Genomic DNA, 24,744 nt, shown 5'->3' on the forward strand with positions numbered 1-24,744 from the left:
CAATATATACAATGTGTTTCTAGAATAGGTGGTCATAATTTGAGAGTAGCTAATAATAAATAATTTACTGTTTTTAATTTTAAATTAAATAATTTGTTTATTTTAAAATTAAATAAATTAGTATATTATATAAATTAATATAAATTATATATTTCAATTTTTTTAATTTTAAATTAATATTTTACAGACTTATTTAATTTTAAATTAAATATCTGTATAATTATTTTTAATTAAATTAATTTGAATATTTTATTGTTTTCTTAAATATAATTTTATATTTAAATTAAATATTTTATTTTTTTCTTTAATTTTAAATTAATATTTTACTGCTATTTATTAAATCAATTTAATTTTATTTTAACGTTTTCTTAATTATAAAATTAATAAATTATTTATTGTTTTTAATTTTAAATTAAATAATTAATTTATTTTAAAATTAAATATATTAGTTTATTATTTAAATTAATATAAATTATAAATTTCATCTTTTTTTTAATTTTAGTTTAATTTTTTCTAAAGTCAATAAATTTAAATGTCAAAAATTTTTATAGTTCTTTAACCTTTGGTCCAATCCTGTTTAAATTTGACTTAAAGTATTTTAAAATAGAAGAAGTCATTTTGTTCATAAATTAAACAATAAAATCAAATAGAATTTTCTTCCACCTAATATGGTACCTAGTTAACGTTTATTATGTGATTAAAACTATTACCAATGCGCATTAAGCTTAGGTAAATTTTTAAATACTGACCTGTGCACCGAGTTAGCGGTTCATTACACGACAACGCCGCACGATTAGATCATTCTCATTTTTTACAATTCCGTCATGCCCACAAGCGCCAACACTTAGGCAACCACGTGTACAGTACAAGCGAATTTGGCTGTTTAAAAGGCAGTGGACGCCTTCTAGAAATTACTTAAATACACATTTCAGTGCGTGTAATGCGTGTGAACTCGAATAACGCGTTAATTGTTGTTCTTTAGGTCAAAATTTGCGAATTACGTTGGCACAGAGGTCGCCACCTGTCCGTCGATCGATGCGACTCGATTAGCGATTTCGCCCGTCGCACCAAAATGGCTGACCGTTCGATGTAGGAAACGTCAGTGTCTGAGAGAGCGTATAGAGGCGGATTTTTTACCACAAATGTATAATTTATAGTTAACAATTAGTTCCACTATTTATTTATTGTTGTGCTTGTGCGAGACAAAAGTGGTGCGTCTAGGATGTCGGGCGAACGGGAAATACCGGCCGAGGATAGTATTAAAGTCGTGTGCAGGTTTCGGCCCCTGAACGATTCGGAGGAGAAGGCTGGCTCGAAGTTCGTCGTCAAGTTTCCGCAGGGCGGTGACGAGAATTGCATTTCGATCGCGGTAAGTAACCCTCACGATTCTGATCCAAGTTTATGGGCCCCCTCAAGGGAAGGTGAGACGTCATGCACGTTTAGTCGGTTGGACGGGGGCCAAGATTGCCCCCGTCGGTGTTGTTGTGTCGGGAAACAATGGCCCGCACCGTAGTGTTGGAGGTATCGATTAAAAATCGATAGTGTTCCGCTGAAAACTACAATAATTAAGTGGCAAATCATTCAGATGTAACACCTTAATTGTTACTTGATACAACCAACACTTTAACACAATGTGTCAAAAAGACAAGTCGATTTTTCGTCACATTCTACAGCAAATTAAAATTATTCATGCTCTATTTAATGCCAGGCACATTGTAATTAAAGTTTGTCCAAGTTTTAACAAAAACTCGAAGGAAACACAGCTTTTATTGTTTGCCCCAACAAAAAATGTTGTTGCAGCTGTTGTAAATAAACAGTTTCGAACGTACAATCTACGTGATTTTTAGCACAGCCCAGATTCTAGAGTGTTGCATAAAATGGTGGCAAAATTTCACATTTGACGTTCGACTAATTCACATTTTTAAGGTCATATTCGTTTCGCCTCGAGCCCGATTTATGAATCATGCACACGAATATAAAATCCAGGATGCGAGAAACATTTCTATTCCAACATGCTTTCGGTTTATTTAAAAAGGGCACCAACTAATAACATTGATGTAGGTTACAAAACACAAAAAGGATCGATAACAAAAGGAACCGTTGAACTGGAAATTTCAGGTCACAATGTTTATTTTTTTTTATTGCGCCTCGCAGAAACCATAAAGTGTTCATTAATTAAAAATGTTCATTTGTGGACTGGACAATTATATTATTAATTTATAATGGTGATGAGGCAGAAACTGAATTGATCATTGAACACCTATAAAAGTTTTTAATTTGATTAAAAGTACTTCATTACTTGTTGAAAAATCCCTCATTTTATTGATTTATGATTGTGGGCCAGTACTGCCAAAGTTTGTTTATAATAAATTTACCTAACCTAAGAATAAATAAATGCCCAATAACTGTAACTTTAAGATTACTTCCTCAATCTTAATAAATAGCACCACACACAATACATAAACCTGTAAAAAGATTCATTTTAGACACAGAAAACGTTTGTATTAATCTCTAACCGTCCATATGGTTGAGTTTCCCTCGTTCCTACAATGGAAAAACCGACAGATTAAAAATGAAAAGTAATTGTAGGATTGGTGACTGGATTTTTAGCGGGTTGGCCGTATTGATTTGTGGGTAGTATGGCAATGTTAGAATTAACTCTACGCCTACATTAAATCACATTTTCATTGTTCTCTTAAGTGTGAATAGTTTACTCCTTTAATTACCTGTAAAGTCTATCAGTGATGACTGATGTTGATAGTTTTAAAAACAATAATTGTCAATTTTCTGTGTAAATTTCGTAGAATGTTTCCTTAACGATGAAGAAAGAGAGTGTTGTGGATTGTTCGTGGAGGTGAGACGTAAGCGTTAAAAAGGCATGAGTCATCTAGTTTGAGCTTGTAACGGCTGCATAATAAATAATAATAATATTTGTACTTTGCGACACAACGTTATAAAATGGGTAAATATTTTTACCTACATTTATAGAGCTCATCTATCTTTAAACAATTTTGTTAATTTTGCCATACATGTATTATAAAATTAATGTTTATATTTTCAACATATTTTAATGAGTAAATAATTGAGTCTTCATAGAATCTAAAAATATGACTTTATTTGGATATAAAGCAAGATAAAATGATTAATCTTAATCCAAACAAAATTCAGTAAGTAAACAAAAGATAAACAAAATAATAAACATTGTTATTATTTAGTCATAATAATAATCAATAAATTTATTAGTCAATCTGTTAATAACATATTATTTATCATTTTTTAATTTGTAACAAAATATTAATATTAAGATTTTTGATTTAAAATGAATATTTTTAATTAATGGATAAAAACCTTATTTTTATTTACATTAGTAACAATTTTATTTGTAATTTCTTTAATAATTAATATTTTTTTTCAATTTTGTTATTTCTTAACTAGTAATTTAATTAAATTTAATTTTAGATAAGTCAGTTTTTAATTTTAAACATCAAGTGATATTAGCATCTTTTAATTTTTAACTGTAAATCACGAATTATTTGATATTCTGACATTTAAACCAAACAATTAAATTTACTATTAGACTTTTGATTTAAATATTTAATTTTTTTTAATAATTATATATTTTTATTATTTTTGATCTTTTTAATTAATTAAATAATATATATATTTATCTTTCAACAATTTAATAATTTTTATTTAGTTAATGGATTGATATTAAATAAATTATTATAAATATTATATTATTATTGATTTCAAAATTTCAATTTAGATTTTAAATATGTTTTAGTCGCTCTTTTAGAATTTCTGATACAACAATATTTTATTATTTTATTAGAATAATTTGTGATATTATTCTTAATATTGAAACGTAATAAATAAATAATTTAAATAATTTCTATTTTGTAGTTTTGAACAATTTTTAAAATTGTTCCTTTTTAACAACTTTTTTATTTTTGATTATTAATGCTTAATTTTGAATCATAAATAAAAAATAATTCTTAATAATTATTATTTTTTCTACTATTTTTAAATTTTAACAGATATTTTAAATATAATATTATATATTTTTTAAAATTTTTAAACAATTTTTATAATTTTCCATTTCAAAGATTTCTGATGTTTTCTACTATTTTAAAATAAATGTTTTGATTTTTATAATTTTAAACAATTTGTTTATTTATTTTTTTCAAAGTTTAGAATAATTATTTATTTTTGATACCTTTAATTTTTTATTTTTTCGAATATTTTTGAATTTTAACAGATATTTTATTTTTTTTTAGTTTTAAATAATTTTTATAATTTTCTATTTCAAAGTTTACAATAATTTATTTTTTTTGGGCATTTCTGTAATTTTTTATTGTATTTCATAATAAATAATTCTTAATAATTTTTATTTTTACACTATTTTAGAATTTGTATTATTTTATTTTTTAAAAGTTTTAAACAATTTTTATAATTTTCCATTTCAAACTTTGAAATAATTTATTTTTGATGTTTTATACTATTTTAAAATGAATATTTTGATATTTTTATTTTTAAACAATTTGTTTATTTAATTTTTTTTTCAATATTTGGAATATTTTTTTATTTTTGATATCTTTAATTTTTATTTTTGTAGTATTTTAGAATTTTATTAGATATTTAAAATATTATTATTTCATTACAATTTTTTTATTACTTTAGAATTTTTTTATTATTTAAGTTGTATTTTTTAATATAAATATGATTTTTAATTTACAATCATAATTAATAAATAATCTTTAACAATTTTTTTTCACTACTTTAGAATTTGAACAAATACTTTAAATATTTATTGATAGTTCATTTGGAATTTTTAATATATATTTAATTTATTAAATATATTATTTCATAATTCAAAATAATATGTGATTTTTTCTCTATTTTTAATTTTTAATTATAAATAATAAATAATTCTTAATATTTTTTTTTTTCAAATTTATGTTAAAAATCATAGATATTTCAAATATTCCTCATTTTAAAGTATCCTATTTTTGTTATTTTTTATATTCTGATGCATTTAGTTTAATTAATGATATATGTGTTTTACTATTTATATATTTTATTTAACAAATTTTATTTTTCCAATATATATTATAAGTATTTTTACGAGTTTTCTAATTATCAATATCAATTAACTTTTAATGATGGTGAAAAAAAATTTCTCAGTAAAGTTTAAAATTGGGTGACCTTTTTCCCACATCGATTTAATATAAAAACCAAATCATAACACATGTACGATATACAAATGTGTTTTGCTGCATTATTGATTTTTGTCCACTTGTGGAACATTCTTACTTTTCTATCAAAATCGATAACTGTCAGTTTTATTAAGTTTGAAATCATTCATTTCGTTCTGCGATGACCTTATATAATTCAATTTTAATTATTCAAAAATATGTGTCCAAATCTGAACTCCGTTATTTTAACTCTTTAACTAATTTGATCAAAAATGTTTAAGTACACGGTGTGTTAATAAGTAATAAACGTCAATTAGGATGAATTTGATGAATTTATTTTATTATGGTACTCACACAAATGTTGTGGATTTATATAATTATACTTTGATAAAATTGCCATAGATATATTTATTTGATTTGAAACAATAGGGACATGAAACAAATTAATAAAACGGCAATCTGTTCGTTGTAATTAAAAAAATATATATCAATAGGAGTGTTTGCTTTCCACTTGATGCGATAATAAATTTTTCGAACGAACGTAACGGCGTTCCTTTCTAATTGCGTATTGTCGATGACTAATTACTCGAAACTAACACGCACATAAAAATAAATCGAATGTTAATTCATTTTATTAAAATTACACGTAAAACCTTGTTTTTAAAAACACGTAGTAGATTATTTTTGGGCAGCTTTTTAACGTTGTGCATTGTGTGTATTTCCTCTGTTCGTAGAAAGCCGAAGAGGAACACAATTAAATTGTGTACTTTCGTTTCGATTTATTCGTAAGCAACGTTTGTGAAATCTTCTAATTAATGTTTTTTTTTGTTATTTTTCACCGGAGTTTACAATGGGTTACGGTGAGCTTTCTATAATTGTACATTTTGACTTGAAACAAATCTTATTTGAAACTTTTCTTGTGTGTCTCACAATAAAACAAATAATAGGGGATGTAAGTATATCCAATAACCAACCCTCTATATAAGCAACTTTTGCCATTAATCCTGCTGATTTATTCAGTTGTTGTCTCCGGTTTTTAGACGCCCACACATCAACCAAAGCAGCCATATTAAATTAATGTTTCTTCCCCTATTTTCCATACGAATATCTCGATATAAAATGAAAATGAAATGAAATAAAGAAACTAAGTGTAATTCAATTATTATTAATGAGTCATATTTGGTATCAGAGTTTTATGATAATTGTCATAAATAATTAATTATCTTAATGATCAGATAATTATCATTTTATAATTATGTGATATTCCATTAAGAATTTTTTGTATTCCTCTAAAATTCGCTTAAACAAATTTATCATTATTTATCAGTTCATAATATGATTTTTATCTATTTATTACAATAATAATTTTTCATGTTATTGATTGATTAAAATTTGCAACAGAGAAAATTTAGGAATGATCTAATTAATTTTTTAATTTACAAGTTCAAGGAGTTCAAATCAAATATTTTTATCTCTGTTATTATGTTTATAGAAACAAACTCTCATTAAGACATCTTATAAATTTTTATTATTAATTATGATATGTGTATTATTTTATTTTCTTCAATATTTAAGTCCATAAGACTGATTAAAATTTGGAATGGAGAACATTTAGGACTGATTTAATTAGTTTTTTAACTTACATCTTGTTCAAATATAGAATATCTCTTAAAATAATCAATAAATATAACAAAGTTTGAAGATTTTTCTCGATTTTTAATGATCGTCATATTTTTGGAAGACTGTTATTTATAAGAGCCATTTTGGACAAGTTCAAATCAAATATTTTTATCTCTGTTATGATATTTATCAATTGCTAAGTATTACTAATTACCATAAGTGGAGAAATATAAAAATTAGAAAGAAACTCTCATCAAGACATCTTATTAATTTTTATTATTAATTATGTTATGTGTATTATTACATTTTCTTCAATATTTATGTCCATAATATTGTTTTTTATTTATTTATTACAATTATAGTTTGCCATATTAATAAGACTGATTAAAAGGTGGAATGGAGAACATTTAGGACTCATTTAATTAATTTTGTAACTTACATCTTGTTCAGATATAGAATATCTCTTAAAATAATCAATGAATATAAAAAAAGTTGAAGATTTTTCTGGATTTTTAATGATCATCAAATTTTTGGAAGACTGCTATTTCTAAGAATCATTTTAGGCAAGTTCAAGGAGTTCAAATCAAATAATTTTATCTCTGATATTGTATTTATCAATTGCTAAGTATAACTAATTATCATAAGTAGAAATATAAAAAATAGAAACAAACTGTCATCAAGACATCTTATTAATTTTTATTGTTAATTATGTTATGTGTATTATTTTATTTTCTTCAATATTTATGTGCATAATATTGTTTTTTGTTTATTTATTACCATGATAGTTTGCCATATCAATAAGACTGATTAAAATGTGGCGTGGGGAACATTTAGGACTGATTTAATTAAACTTACATCTTGTTCAGATATGGAATATATCTTAAAATAATCAATAAATATAACAAAGCTTGAAGATTTTTCTCGATTTTTAATGATTATCAAATTTTTGGAAGACTGTTATTTGTAAGAGTCATTTTGGACAAGTTCAAAGAGTTCAAATCAAATATTTTTATCTTTGTTATTATATTTATCAGTTGTTAAATATACTATGTATAACATATAAAAATTGAAGATTTTGATCAATTGATAAGATAATCAATCTATGGGACGTGACGAGGTCCATGACATTAATTGATTAACTATTATCCGGGATGATATAAACTGATTTATTTCGGGACTCCATTATTTTTAGACGGGGACAATAAACCATGTCTTTGTCCATCCATCTTCACCCGGTCCACATTGGTTAGGTCAGAAATTACGCATAGTCTTCGCAGATTAATTTCGAAATGACGGGCGGTGAAGCAGGAGCCAAAAACCGAAAATAGAACGCGATGACAACGGTCAAGGGCGGCGGGCGTGGAGCTTGGGACGTGGGGATGGTATCGATTTTGGGGGGAGTTATGCGTGCTGGTGCCGAAATGCCGTTTGGTGCGAGAGAGAAAATGGGCGAGAAGACGTAAACATAGCCTTGGAGTGGAGGGCGATTCTCGAACATATGACGAAGGGGAAATAAAAATGTGAACGTAAACACAGAAAGGGAGGATGAACCTCTCCGGAAAATCAAAAGCTGTGTCGGAAACAAGGGATTGTTCACTTTTGTTTGCAGACAAATATGTATTATATATATTTGCAGACTTTCCTTACCCCATAATTATTTTATTATTTACGTTACTTTATATAATTCCTTTCTTTAATATACTTTAATTATGTATTTTTATATATATATGTATATATATATATATATATATATAATGATGCATTTCAAAAAATATATAATCTCTTAAAAAAAGATAAAAGAAATGTTCTTATAAAATATAAAAAAATATTTATAACTGAAGAAAATTAATTTAAAAAAGTAAAAATAAAATAAAATGTAGTAAAATTTAATCAAATGGTTCTTAAACAATCCTGAAATGTTTAAAGTATGAAATACTGTAAAAAATTTAATAATTTTTAATATTAATGCAATTTAAAAATATAATTAACAAGTTTTGTATGTGATGTATTTCAAAAAATAAATAATCTTTTAATGTATGATAAAAGAAATGTTCTTACAAAATATAAAAAAATATTTATAACTGAAGAAAATTAATTTAAATAAGTAAAAGTAAAATAAAATGTATCAAAATTTAAACAAATGGTTCTTAAACAATCCTGTAATGTCTAAAATATGAAATACTGTGAAAAATTTAATAATTTTTAATATTAATGCAATTTAAAAATATAATTAACAAGTTTTGTATGTGATGTATTTCAAAAAATAAATAATCTCTTAAAAAATGATAAAAGAAATGTTCTTATAAAATATAAAAAATTATTTATACTTGAAAAAAATTAATTTAAATAAGTAAAAATAAAATAAAATGTATCAAAATTTAAACAAATGGTTCTTAAACAATCCTGAAATGTCTAAAATAAATAATCTCTTAAAAATTGATAAAAGAAATGTTCTTATAAAATATAAAAAAATATTTATAACTGAAGAAAGTTAATTTAAAAAAGTAAAAGTAAAATAAAATGTATCAAAATTTAAACAAATGGTTCTTAAACAATCCTGAAATGTCTAAAATATGAAATACTGTGAAAAATTTAATAATTTTTAATATTAATACAATTTAAAAATATAATTAACAAGTTTTGTATGTGATGTATTTCAAAAAATAAATAATCTCTTAAAAATTGATAAAAGAAATGTTCTTATAAAATATAAAAAAATCTTTATAACTGAAGAAAATTAATTTAAATATGTAAAAGTAAAATAAAATGTATCAAAATTTAGACAAATATCTCTTAAACAATATAAATTTATAAAATTTATAAATAGAAGGAAGTTTTCTTATGTGACTTATTTCAGATTTAATTTCAGAAATAATTTTTTAAGAGATTTATAAATAAATATAAATGATTTATAAACAATAACTAAATCATTAAAAATAATAAAATAAAAGTATAAATTAAAAAAAAGTCATAACTAGAAAATCAATTTAAGTAATAAAAATAATATAAAATATATCAACATTTAAAGAAATAATTTTTAAATATTCGTAAAATGTTTAAAATATGAAATACTGTGAAAAATTGAATAATTTTTAATATTTAAAAATTTTATGAGTAGAAATGGGAAGTTTTATATGTGATTTATTCCAAAAAGTAAATAATCTTTTAAATAGTGTTAAAATATTAAAAAAAAAAATAACTAAAACAAAATAAAAGTACTAGAAGGAAATTGAGAAAAAATTATTAATAATATTTTATAATTTTAACAATAAATATTTAAATATTGTAATAAAAAACAAAATAAAATATATCAAGATATAAATAAATAATTTTTTAAAAATGGAATAATAGATTTATAAAAAATAATTAAAATATTTGAAACTAATGAAATAAAAATATTCTAAAAATTATAATTGAAAAAAATCAATTTAATCCTTGAACAATTGTAAATTGTTTATAATATGGAATAGTCTGAGAAATTTCATAAAAATAAATAAATAATGAATCATTCTAAGGAGTTTTTATTTATTAAGTTATAACTAAGTACTTTATAAAATAATATTTAAAGTACTTTTTAAGTGGTACGTGTTATAAATGGGTACTTTATCAAAATATTTATAAGGATTTTTTATTTAGTACTTTGTAAGCAAATACTTTATATAAAGACTATAACCGTAAGTACGTAATATCAAAAAAAAAACTGCCGAAAATTAATTACTAATGGATATTATGTTCATAATTTTTTGCTCCTTTTAAAAAATTACTGACGTGTATTCGAGGTTAAAACAACGATGAACTCAGCCCGGTTAATTATTTAATTTATGTTTCCACCGTGATCAAGAAGCTGAACAAAAAGTCCGTTCGTTTCGTGCCAATTAAAATTCTGACACAAGCTATTGAAATTAACTTATTGAATTTTAGCAACTTCATTGTTTTGCACTTAATTTTGTTAATTACTCGGCACAATTAAGTCATTACTCTGGCAATTAAGTTAATAGTAAAAAAAACCGGCGGTTCTAGATGCACAACCTAGTTTCCTGACCGTCGAGTAACTATTGTAAAGATGCTATCTACATATTTTAACATATGACATACTTGCTAAGAATAGACGAACACCATTTTTTTTTTTATATTTTGCCCGTTGGTTCGCCCGAATATTTATATTTTTAATTATTTTGCCACGGGGTGGCGATTAATTGCCTAATCAAATTTCCAGGTTGTGACAATCAGAAGCAATTTTAGCTGTGCATTAACTGTACAAGTAATTAAGTGATATCGCACACAAACTGTTATAAATGGAGATTAGTCATTATTACTAATTGTAAGCCTCATTAACCTCAAATCAAGGTTGGTAAATATCGCTTTTTTAACGTTAATTTCAACGAAATTTTTTTTATAAAACACGTAAGTATTTTATTAAATATAAATCTAACTTAACCCACGTTAACAGCCCATTTTTCTTCTCAGTTTACCTATCTATCTATATATAAACAGATCTTACATCCAAAAATACATATGGGAAAGGAAAAACATTGATGTAAAATAAGTGTAGTCGTTAGTTTTACCATTAGATCGAATAATAAAACCTAACCATTAAAGTTTATATGGCGATGAATTGGAGTTTTCGTCGCCATGGTTATTTTTAATGCTAGTCAACGTTAATAATGTTGAGTGCATCGTCGCTTAAAATTCAGCAGGAAATTTATAATCACGAATTACCTTAATTATTTTATTTCATCTGGAATTTTCAAGAAACACAAATTAATTTAATGTTGTTTTTTTTTTAAATAATGGTATAAAATGTTGTGAATAAAAATTTAAAAATAAATCATTTATTATGTAAAAGATTACATATTTATAAAGTACTAAAATGTTTCCAGATATATACTTTATTATGTACTTGTGTTTTAATATCTACGGTTGTAATATATAAAATATTTTGTTATAACTTAAAAATAAGTAACCTTTAGAAAGATTTTTATAAAGTACTTTGTTATTACTGTATTTTGTTATACGTGTACTTTCGTTTCGTTTCCGTTTAATGAAGTAACCATTTAATGTTCTTGATTATTTATTTGTACATGTCTATTATGTACTTACAGTACTTCCTTGTGAAGTACTTGACCATAACGTACTAAATAAAAAATCTTTGATTTGAGATTATACTATACTATATAAATAAAATGCTTTTTAGATATTTCTCATAAAGTATTTGATTGCAAGATTATAAATAAAAAGTTTTGATGTTTCTAAATTAAGTACTTCGTTATTAGTACATTTTTCTTATAAATATATGATTAAAATGTTTCGAATAAAATCTTTGTAAAAATTCTTTATAATGTTTTTGGTTATTTCCCTATTACCTACTTTCAGTTTTAAGACTTTTTATAAAGTATTTGGCTATAAGATTTTTATGAAGTACTTAGTCATAACGTACTAAATAAAAGTATCTTTAAAGATTTGTATTTGGTTAAAAGAAATGAAATAAGAAGTTTTTTGACAGGATTCTTTATAAAGTACTTGGTTATTGTAATTATAAACGTAGGATAGATTTCTCTTTATGAAGTACTTAGTTGTTTTTAAAGGCCTGTTGTGTACTTGTACAGTTATAATGTCTGGAATATAAAGATTTCTGATAAAGTATTTGATATAAAGTATAAAATAAAAAGGTTTTGACAGGATTCCTTATAAAGTACTTGGGTATTAATACGTCTATTATAAGCATACTGTAGAAAACACTTTATGACGTCCTTAGTTGTTATTACAGACCTATTATGTTCTTGCGGTTATAATGACTGGCATAAAAATTCATTATAAAGTACTTAGTTATAACATACTAAATAAAAGTATCTTTAAAGATTTCTAATAAAATAATTGGTTAAAAGGTATGACATAAAAAGTTTTTTGACAGGATTATTTATAAAGTACTTGGTTATTGCAATTATAAACGTACATACAACAGAAATCTCTTTATGATGTACTTAGTTGTTATTAAGGCCTATTATGTACTTACTATTATAATGTCGGGAATAAAAATTCTTCATAAAGATTTCTAATAAAGTATTTGGTTATAAAGTATGAAATAAAAAAGTTTTGACAGGATTCTTTATAAAGTACTTGGTTATTACTACGTCTATTATAAGCATACTGTAGAAAACACTTTATGACGTCTTTAGTTGTTATTACAAACCTATTATGTTCTTGCGTTTATAATAACTGGCATAAAAATTCTTTATAAAGTACTCAGTATAACGTACTAAATAAAATTATCTTTAAAAATTTCTAATAAAGTATTTGGTTAAAAGGTATGAAATAAAGTTTTTTGTCAGGATTCTTTATGAAGTACTTGGTTATTGTAATTATAAACGTACGATAGAAATTTCTTTATGATGTACTTACAAGTTTATTATGTACTTACGGTTATAATATCTGGAATAAAAAATCATTATAAAGATTTCTAATAAAGGATTTGGTTATAGAGTATGAAATAAAAAAATTTTGACAGAATTCCTTATAAAGTACTTGGTTATTTGTACGTCTATTATAAACATACGACAGAAATCACTTTATGGCGTACTTAGTTGTTATTACAGATCTATTATGTTGTTGCGATTATAATGACTGGCATAAAAATTCATTATAAAGTACTCAGTTATAACGTACTAAATAAAATTATATTTAAAGATTTCTAATAAAGTATTTATTTATTAGTACGCCTATTAAAAACATACGGTAGAAATCACTTTATAACGTATTTAATTGTTGTGTTTTTGTAATGTGTTTTTAAAGAAATAAATTCGTAGAAAATATCTTTATAAAGTACTTGGTTGTAACGTACCAAATAAAAAATAATGTTAGAAAGTGGTTATAACATATGAACATTGGTTATAAAATATATAAAGTACTTACTTAATATCGTAACATATTTTCAGGGTAAAGTATACCTGTTCGACAAAGTCTTCAAACCGAACGCGACCCAAGAAAAGGTCTACAATGAGGCGGCGAAGAGCATCGTATCGGACGTCTTGGCCGGTTACAACGGCACGATATTCGCCTACGGACAAACGTCGTCCGGTAAAACGCACACCATGGAAGGTGTCATAGGTAACAACCACTAATAATTAAATCGTGACATCGAATGCTATATTTAATTATGTAATATTTTCAGGCGACCCCCACAAACAAGGTATCATACCTAGGATCGTCAACGACATCTTCAACCACATCTACGCGATGGAGGAGAACCTGGAGTTCCACATAAAAGTGTCGTACTTCGAAATTTACATGGATAAAATCAGGGATCTGTTGGACGGTGGGTCACAAACTTTGATTGTTATCGTTTTTATTTAACGTTTCGTTGTTTCACAGTGTCGAAGGTGAATTTGAGCGTGCACGAAGACAAAAACCGAGTTCCTTACGTGAAGGGGGCGACCGAAAGGTTCGTCTCCAGCCCCGAGGAGGTGTTCGAGTCGATCGAGGAGGGCAAATCCAACAGGCACATAGCCGTCACCAGTACGTTACACTAAAAACCAATCGAAACGTCATTAATGCTTGATTTGCAGACATGAACGAGCACTCGTCCCGTTCCCATTCGGTGTTCCTGATCAACGTGAAACAGGAGAACCTGGAGAACCAGAAGAAGCTGTCCGGCAAGTTGTATCTGGTCGATTTGGCCGGTTCCGAAAAGGTGTCCAAAACTGGTGCCGAAGGTATGGTTATACGTCGTGGAATGGGATTTCACTTTTATGAAATTGCTCCCGGCCTGGGTATTTGTTTGTACACTTGGGCAATCATGCGCGTTAAAAATCGTGCGGCCCGATGGAAATTACGAATGAAACTTTTAATCGATATCTCTCCATCTTGTCGACTTGTTTTTTTTTTAATTACTTTTATAAATTTTCAACATTCTTTGCATGCGACGTCGTTTCTCTATTAATAACGGCGAATTTTTGGAATGCCTCTTAATAAAATGCGCCGTTAATCTAGTTTCAGATAAGGATTTAATAGTTTAATAGCTGATTAAATTAAAAGATTTGTTTATAATATTAAAAGTGTAAACGTGCACTATTTCACATAAGCTGAATAAGCACAGAAAAATTTAAATACAACTCATAATTGAAAACTTTCAATGACTTTGACTTCATTCTTCAAATATATTTAAGATATTAAAGGTTCATAATTTGTTGTGGTGAAATTTTATCCCTAATTTAATCAAATATTTTTTCACTCATTTTGAGTTGTTTATAATTTTGTGATGGGATTTAAGAATTCCATTTTTCAGTGGTTGTTGCGTAAAGGAAATTTTACTTTTTGTTGTGTAAAATAATTATGTAGCAGTATGTTTTCTGCTAGTTTTAATTTAAAATCTTTTTGTTTTATCTTTTATCAAAATTAATTTTTGGTTCCAAAATAAGATTTTATATGTTAAAAATAGTGAAAGAATTCTTAATTTCTTTAAAATTAATGCAGAATTTCATCTCTTCTTCATTATTTAATATTTTAGTCCAGTTTTAATTATATTTGGTTAACAATATAATTACATTATGTAATACTGTAATGATTTTTCAATATTTATCATATCAAACATTGTTTCTCCGTTTTATCTTTATTAACAAAATGACAATAATTGTGAATTAATAATTAATTTCTTTAAAATTAATGAAAAATTATGGAAATTTGTCCTTTATTTAATAATTATTAATATTACCATTATAAGAGAGTAATAATATTTATTTAATGAGACTATATTCTTTATTTATAATATTAAATTTAAAGAAACTTTGGTTCCAAAATAAGATTTTATATGTTAAAATGGTGAAAAAATTCTTAATTTCTTTAAAATTAATGCAGAATTTCATCTCTTCTTCGTTATTTAATATTTTACTTCAGTTCTAATTATATTTGGTTAACAATATAATTACATTATGTAATACTTAAATAATTTTTCAATATTTATCATATCAGACATTGTTTCTCTGTTTTATCTTTAATAACAAACAATAAATTTATAGAAATTTAGTTTAAAAATGTTAAAATATGACAATAATTAAAAAATAATTATTAATTTATTTAAAATTATTGTAAAATTCAGAAATGTTGTCCTTTATTTAATATTTATATTATTTAATAAATATCAATATTATATTAAACGTGAAACTTTGTGAAACAATTCTTAATTTCTGTAGAATTTAAACTTTTCTTCATTATTTAATATTTTGTTCCATTTCTAATTATATTTGTTTAACAATATAATCACATTATGTATACATAAATATTTTTTTAATATTTATTATATCAGACATTGTTTCTGTGTTTTATCCTTAATAACAAATAGTAAATTTATAGAAATTTAATTTTAAAATGTTAAAAAATGACAATAATTAAGAAATAATTATTAATTTATTTAAAATTATTGTAAAATTCAGAAATTTTGTCCTTTATTTAATATTTAAACCAATTCTAATGATATTTAATCAACATTCCATTTAGATTATTTAATAAATATCAATATTATAATAATAAAAGTGAAACATTGTGAAACAATTACTGCAGAAATTTAGTTTAAAAATAAAATATTAAATGTCTAACATGTGAAACAATTCTTAATTTCTTTATTATTGCAGAATTTAAACTTTTCTTCATTATTTATCATTTTATACCAGTTCTAATTACATTTAGTCAATAATATATTTACATTATATACAAGAATGAAATAATATTTATTTAATTAAATAATGTTGATAACGTCTAAGTTTATATTGCAAATAAAAATGTGTAATATAAATATTTTGTTTAGGTACCGTTTTGGACGAAGCAAAGAACATCAACAAATCGCTGTCCGCATTGGGCAACGTGATCAGCGCATTGGCCGACGGCAACAAAACTCACATCCCGTACCGCGACTCGAAATTAACCCGTATCCTGCAGGAGTCACTCGGCGGCAACGCCCGCACAACAATCGTGATATGCTGTTCCCCCGCCAGCTTCAACGAAGCGGAAACCAAATCCACCCTCGAGTTCGGCAAACGCGCCAAGACCGTCAAGAACGTCGTGTGCGTGAACGAGGAACTGACCGCCGAGGAATGGAAACGCCGCTACGAAAAGGAGAAGGAGAAGGTGGCCCGGCTCAAGGGCAAAGTGGAGAAACTGGAGGCGGAATTGGCCCGTTGGCGCAGCGGCGAGACGGTCAAGGTTGAGGAACAGGTCAACTTCAATGAGGTCTCGGAGGCGGTCACGCCGGTCTCCAACGCGATGGAGGACAGCGTGATCGAGCCGCCGGCACCGATGCCGGCCACGCCCGCCCTCATGATCGGCTCCACGATCGGCGTCGAGGAGCGCCAGAAGCTGGAGCTGGAGCGGGAACGGTTGTATCAGCAATTGGACGAGAAGGACGAGGAGATCAACCAGCAGAGCCAGTACGTGGAGAAGCTGAAGGAACAGATGCTCGAGCAGGATGAGTTGATTGCGAGTACGCGACGCGATTATGAGGCGCTGCAGGCCGAGATGAACAGGATACAGCAGGAGAACGAGAGCGCCAAGGAGGAGGTCAAGGAGGTGCTGTCGGCGCTCGAGGAACTGGCCGTCAACTACGACCAGAAGTCCCAAGAGGTCGACGCCAAGAACAAGGAGATGGAGTCGCTGTCCGAGGAGCTGATGCAGAAGAAGGCGGCCTTGAACACCTCCACCACCGAGTTGCAGCAGTTGAAGGACATCAACAGCCACCAGAGGAAGCGCATCGCCGAAATGCTGAGCAACCTGCTCAAGGAGCTGGGCGAAATCGGCACCACTTTGGGCGGCGAAGGCAACGAGATTAAAATATCGAACGACGCCGCCAAACTAGAGGAGGAGTTCACAGTCGCCAGGCTCTACATCTCCAGAATGAAGAGCGAGGTTACCAATTTGTCGCAACGCTTACAAGATACCGAAAACAAAGAGCAGGACAGCAACCGCAAGGTTACGGAGTACGAAAAGGAACTAGGCGAATGTAAACTGTTAATTTCACAACACGAGGCTCGAGTGAAAAGTCTTCAGGAATCGATTCGCGAAGCTGAAAACAAGAAACGTACGTTGGAGGAGAGCGTGGACGCACTCCGGGAAGAATGTGCTAAACTTAAGGCTGCCGAACAGGTTCGTATTCGCTTTCGGTTTCTTTTAAGTTGCTAATGAATTTGTTGTTGATGCAGGTATCTGGTGCTAGCGAAAGCGAAAAGAAGGAAGCCAACGAATTACGCGTCGCCTTAGAACAACAAATGGACCAATTGACTGTGGCGCATCAAAAACAAGTTGCCGCTCTTAGGGATGAAATCGCTGAGAAGCAACAACTCATCAATGACATCAAAGAGTATGTACCACTTTGTTATTTTTGTAGTTGTTTGCTGATAAAATTTGGAACTGTTAATTCTACATCTGACAGTTTAGAAAGTTGTACAACTGTCTTAATTTGATAAAATTGATTGAACTATCTTAATATTAAGAAATTCTTACCTTAAAATTTAAAAATCGTTTTAATTTTATACAATTTACATTGCTTCACAATTTATTTTTATAAAGAACTTCCTAAAAGGTTCCATATTAATTTATTTAAGTTTTAAAACTGCCTTAATTTTATACCTACCTGATAAAAAGTTGTATAACTCCTGTAGTTTTATATACAACTACTTAAACAGTTTGGTAACTGTTTTAATTTTGTGTAGAATACTTAAAAAAATCTCACATTTATCTTTTTAAAAATGAATTTGTACAAGTATCTTAATTTTATACAGACTTAAATAATAAACTACCTCAATTCTATACATTTCTGTCTCAAATTTATACATATACATATACCAGAATAAATTTTAATTGTAACTGTTATTTGTATACAGAACTGCTTTAAAAGTTTTAAATATGTCTTAAATGTCTATTGAATTGATTAAGAACTGTTTAAAGGTGTCTTAATTTTATACCTATGTGATAAAAGTTGTGTAAGTCCTTTACAAATGTTTATTCGTCTACTTAAACAGTTTTACAACTGATTTAATTTTGTCGTAATTTTATTCATACCATAATTATCTAAGAAGCTATCCAACTCCCTCGATTTTATACCATTCTGTGTAAGAAGCTGACTGTCTTAATTTTATACATACACATTTAAAACATATCAAACCAAACTAAATTTTAATTATAACTGCTTAATATGATTAAGAATAAACTTATTTTTACATAGAACTATTTTAAATGTTCCAAATCTATCTTAAATTTGTATTAAATCGATTAGAATAAACTTATTTTTATACAGAACTGTTTTAAAAGTTTCAAATCTGTCTTAAATTTCTATTGAATTGATTAAGAACCGTTTAAAACTGTCTTAATTTTATCCCTGTGTGATAAAAAGATGTGCAAGTCTTTTATTACGTTTATATTCGTCTTCTTAAACAGTTTTACAACTGATTTAATTTTGTATGGGAGTAATTTTATACAGACCTTAATTATCTAAGAAGCTATCCAACTCCCTCAATTTTATACAATTCTGTTTAAGAAGCTAACTGTCTTAATTTTATACATACACATTAAAACATATCTAACCAAACTAAATTTTAATTATAACTGCTTAATATGATTAAGAATAAACTTATTTTTATATAAGGTTCCAAATCTGTCTTAAATTTGTATTAAATTGATTAGAATAAACTTATTTTTAAACAGAACTGTTTTAAATTTTCCAAATCTGTCTTAAATTTATATAGAATTGATTAAAGAAGTTTTGAAACTATCTTAATATCATACCTATCTTATAAAAAGTTGTGTAACACCTTTAGTTTTATATACAACTACTTAAACAGTTTTACAACTTTTTTAATTATTAACAAAATTATCTAAGAAATTACAAAACTGTCTTAATTTCCACAAATTTGTTTAAAAAGTTATATAATTGTCCTAATTTTATGTATAACTGTTAAATATGTTTAAGAATGATCTTATAAAGAACAGCTCCAAAGTTTCCAAAACTGTCTTAATTAATTAAGAAGTATTTTAAGTCTTAATTTTATATGGACTTGCTTTCATAATTGCCTTAATTAATGTATAATTGTTTAAAAAGTTGTGTCACTATCTTTATTTAGATTGGGTTTCATATGTAATTTTTGATTATATTTTATAACAATTTCAATTAATTTTTATACAGAACTGTTTAAGACTTAAGACTCTTAATTCTATACTTAACTGTTCAAGAAGTTGTACAACAAATGAGAATTTTTTAAGGTCCCTGTTTAGAGGGAGGAAACCTAAAGAAAAACAAAAAGAAAGTGTGTGCAAGTTGTTACTCACCCATCTCAGAAACATAAACTATTACTCGGTGGCATTAAAATAATGTTTTGCGTTATAGGTAAGATATAGTTATAGTTAAATGTATGTTGCAATCACCGCTTGGTAGTCCTATTGGAGATGGGTAAAGTGTTAATCAACTGCAAACATTAATCTGTTGCTAACTACAATCTTACTACAATGTGTTACAGTATGATTAACTTAAGAATATCATTTGTTTCAGTTCAAATCAGAAACTGACGCTGGCGCAGCAGCAGCTCCAGATCGACTACGAGAAGGTCAAGACGGAGGAGACGGAGAAGTCGCAGAAGCTCCAAGAGCTCATGTCAGTTGATCTATTGAGTAACAAGAAAAAACGCTCGTACCTTAATCCCGACACCTATATCCGACCGCCCACGCCGACCCACCACCGGTCCTATTTGAAAAACACGCGCGCCGACTGGTCCGATTTCGTGCCGTACAGGGACGAGATCGCGAACGACGAACGGCACCGGCCGTCGCCCAAATCGCACAAGGACGCGCTCAACAATTTAACCAAGCTGTCGAAAAGTCACTGTACAATGTCCGTGTTCCACATACACACGCTGCATCTGCACTTGCTCGTGTCGCTGACCCTTTTACTCGTTAGCCATCGGTGCCCGCAATATTTGATTGTCATCTAAATTTGCGTTTGTTTTGTTTATTTGATTCGGGCGCGTTTAGTTTAATTTGTGCCAACGATGGTCCCTTCCATTTATTTACTTATTTTATTATTTGACGTTTGTACACACGACCTAATTTGCTGCAATTTTTCGCCTACTTTCCACTCAACTTTAGAACTATCTCTTACTAGTAAACATAACCTAACCTAAAAAAAAATATATATTTGGGGGCGAATTTATTGTGGACTAAATTGGCGTGTACAAAACAGGCATGAGCATGTTATTTATTATAATTTGGCCATCGTTTGCATGAAATTAGTACATTTATTTATTTATTTACCTTATTAGAATTATTGTGATATTGGTACGCATTCAATCGACAAGTTGCAAAAATGGTTGTTGAGTAAAAAGGTCCAAGTCTTTTCCCCGGTAATTTTGTCCTTAGTGCGGTCATAAACCAAAATGAATGTACTGTGATATTTTTGAGGCAGCGTTAAATTTAATTAAAGCGTGTGTGCTGCAACTTGGGCTTTCGGTCATTTTTGCAACTCCCTTCATTTTATTCCCTTGAACCTTTACGGCTGCTTTGCACTCACCAATTTGTTGTTTAAATGTAGATGTAAAGTATAAAAATTGGTGTGTGCTATTGGGCTATTATGTTATCCTGTTGTTGTTTGTTTTGTTTTACATTTTTTGCTTCTATGCATTTTGCCACTTACACTACAGTTTGGTTAAGTTTTATTTTATAGACGCGATGTTGATTTTACGCGATTAATTTGGGTTTTGTGGATATGGACAATAACTAGTCTCAATATTCAGTACTTAATTTAATTCGTTCATTGTTGTGGCCTAGTAAAAGAATAATGTACATAAATATATAGTTGTCCGAGGTGTAAATATTAAATTATGTAAATATGAATAGAAGTATATTTTAAATTCGCAAATATTTTTATGAAATTAAACGAAATCAAAACGGGCGTGATCTCGGAGCAAGTTGTTGACTAATTTTAAGTAGCTGCGTTAATAGACGTGCCGCGTTCAAACCCTATCATCCCCTTGTTGAAACTAAAAAACCGCGAAGCAATACTATATAAAAAAAAATAGAAACCTGACCAAACACGAGTGTGTGGCAAATGCGCTGACGAACGAACCCGACTATAAAAAACACGTTGAAACTTCAGAGCGACGAACGAGCGACGCGAACAGGCCAGGAAGGACTTGAAGGGGCTCGAGGACACGGTCGCCAAGGAGCTGCAGACGTTGCACAACCTGCGCAAGCTGTTCGTACAGGATTTGCAGGTGATTTCGCATTTTAATTGTGTTGGTATTTTAGTTTTTTCGATCGTTTTCGCAGAACGTTGGTAGAAAGTTGTCGCGGCGGCAGGTAAGGGTTGCTCTGGACGCTTTGCAACGTTTTTGGGCTGTTTAGGCGAGTGTGCATGAGCAACCCGCAGTTTTATGATGCTTTAAGTTGTAATATCTACACTGGGTGTTCAGATTTCAGTTTATAATATTTCAATACCACTTTTATAAGCCTCAAGTAGACATTGGTAGCCAAAGAAATAACACAAAAATTAATTTTCTATACCTTTATTGCTTTTTCTTATTACACATTTTATAAATATATATTAGTCTGATTGGGTTGGCCAAAGAAATGGCTTCTTAGAGCTTAGATATTTTTCATTAACGTCTAAATGTGTTCATAAAATTTAATAATAATAAACACAAGAAATTAAGTAGAAAAGGATACCATTTATATTTTATAAAAACAAATTTTGATAGCTAAAATTAACTGTAACTAAAAGAACTATTAATTCTAATATTCCAGTTCCAATTCTACAAGTCACATTATAATTTATTATTATATATTGTTGCTATTAGTGTGAAATAATATATATATATATATAACATTAATTTTACTCCATTTTTAAATCTTCAAAGATAAAAACACAAATAAACATGTGGTCTTTTCTAAAATTATACTAAGCCTCACCCTTTATGTTTAACACCCAATAAAATACTAAATTAAACAAATAAAAACTTAAAAATAATAAATATAACAAATAATGAATAGTTTAGATTAAGTCATCATCATTATATATTAAAATCTTGTCATTCAGAGAGTTCTAAATGATTTGTGACGTAAGGATGACTATAATACGGATGTTCCAGGCTCGCATGAAGAAGAATCTGTCCTCGGAGGACGTGGACGAGGACGGCGGCTCGTTGGCCCAAAAGCAGAAGATCTCCTTCCTCGAGAACAACCTTGACCAGCTGACGAAGGTGCACAAGCAGCTGGTGCGCGACAACGCGGACCTCCGCTGCGAACTGCCCAAGCTGGAGAAGCGCCTGAGGGCGACGATGGAGCGCGTCAAGGCGCTCGAAACCGCTCTCAAGGACGCCAAGGAGGGCGCCATGCGGGACAGAAAGAGGTATCAGTACGAGGTTGATCGCATCAAGGAGGCGGTGAGGCAGAAGAACCTGGCGAGACGGGGTCCGGCGGCGACCATCGCCAAGCCGATCAGGTCGGGCCAGCATCACGGCATCGTCACCGGGAACGTGTCCATCCGGACGGGCTCCACACCCAATAAACCCATGGAGGAGTCCATTAAACGCAAATCACTGATTGTAGGTTAATAACCGCCGACACTTACTGACGACTATGATTATTAACCGTTTTTTGTTTGCAGAATGAGTCGCTCACCAATTAAGCGGGTGCTGGTAGTAAGCAAAAAAGAGTAAAAATCGTAATACCAAAAATATTGCTGGTACATCTATTTATCAATCGGTCCACCTCGCAAAATCGCCTGGATGTTTTGCGGGGTGCGACTCACGTATATGTGCTTACAAGCTATCTATTTAAGGTGCACACGTTTCTTTTTATTTCATTTGAACCAATGTAGTGCATTGCATAAATTGTTCCCCACAACTTAAACTGCATTACTGTTTATATAACCCGTTTTTTGACGTAATTTGTATATCGGTGACTTTAAAATGCATTGAGTTTCAGTTGTGATATTAAATGCATCTTAAAGTAATTTATTTTTTATTTATTGTACTTTACCAAATTGTGAGGATTACATTCGTCGTGTAATTCATGATGGTACTAATAAAAAAAAAATCGTTGATCCATAGAGTTAAGTAGCACGTTTATAATTTTTTTTAATTAATAATTGTAGTGAAATTGTAGTTATTTTTTAATAATTGAGATATTTGTACAGCAAGATCATATTTTTTAAATTATTCTTTTAACTTGTATTATAAATGGTTTTGTATAAAATTTTGTTTTGACTTCAGTTGCTTTATTAAAATGAAATACTTTATAGTTTCTTAGCCAGTTTATGTTCAGATTGGTTGTTCAGAAAACTAGCTTGACTGGCGCAAGTTTAAGTCGCTCTGAACGTTTTACAATCCGTGCACTGTCAATAAACGAGTGCAATAGTGACGAAACGGTTTACTGAAATTAGTTGTGATACAAGCGCGTGTTTTCCTATTTTTATAGTTTTAGAATATACAAAATTATTAAAAAAAAATGCTTGAAAATAATACATAATCACGTTCTTGATGTGTAACTTTACTTATGTGTTATTTTATCTGTTTTACTTTCGAAAGTATTATTGTATGCTATTTTCTCCGTATGTGATGCACAATTTTTTTATAACTGATGCATTTCATGTTACACTACTGAATTAATTGTCTTTCATTGTATTCCCTATTTCCACTCTCAATAAATTTGTGTAGATAATTTTCTTTTTGTTCTGGAAGGAAACGCTAATTCTGTGTAGTTGTAACAAGATATTTGATAGTGGATGCTTGAGTCAATGATGCAATTTATTTATTTAACTGATGAAATTATATTCTAATAAACTAATTAATACAAATTCCAGTCTCTTGTTTTTTTTTTATTCCTTTAATAACATACATACTAACTCCCCGCTACTAAATACACCTAACAATAATAATATCATGAGTATAAATAAAAAACC

General features: G+C 28.4%; 1 protein-coding gene across 2 annotated transcripts; it reads left to right on the forward strand.

Moving 5' to 3' along the window:
- The first annotated feature begins 1,059 nt into the window (after positions 1–1,059).
- Positions 1,060–24,644, forward strand: LOC109602671 (kinesin heavy chain). 2 transcript variants are annotated; one of them, XM_049968295.1, is made up of 11 exons: positions 1,060–1,369; positions 13,748–13,919; positions 13,984–14,127; positions 14,184–14,327; positions 14,378–14,524; positions 16,612–17,942; positions 17,999–18,156; positions 20,341–20,442; positions 21,940–22,057; positions 22,931–23,390; positions 23,449–24,644. In XM_049968295.1, exons 1-11 carry the CDS (start codon positions 1,223–1,225, stop codon positions 23,451–23,453), a joined length of 2,928 nt encoding a protein of 975 aa, XP_049824252.1. In that variant the 5' UTR covers positions 1,060–1,222; the 3' UTR covers positions 23,454–24,644. The 2 variants fall into 2 exon arrangements, with proteins under 2 accessions (XP_049824252.1, XP_019874652.2); XM_020019093.2 differs by having other exon boundaries at positions 22,931–23,386.
- Positions 24,645–24,744: the final 100 nt, after the last annotated feature.

This window comes from Aethina tumida, chromosome 5 (genome assembly GCF_024364675.1).
Source record: "Aethina tumida isolate Nest 87 chromosome 5, icAetTumi1.1, whole genome shotgun sequence".
NCBI classification, from domain to species: domain Eukaryota; kingdom Metazoa; phylum Arthropoda; class Insecta; order Coleoptera; family Nitidulidae; genus Aethina; species Aethina tumida.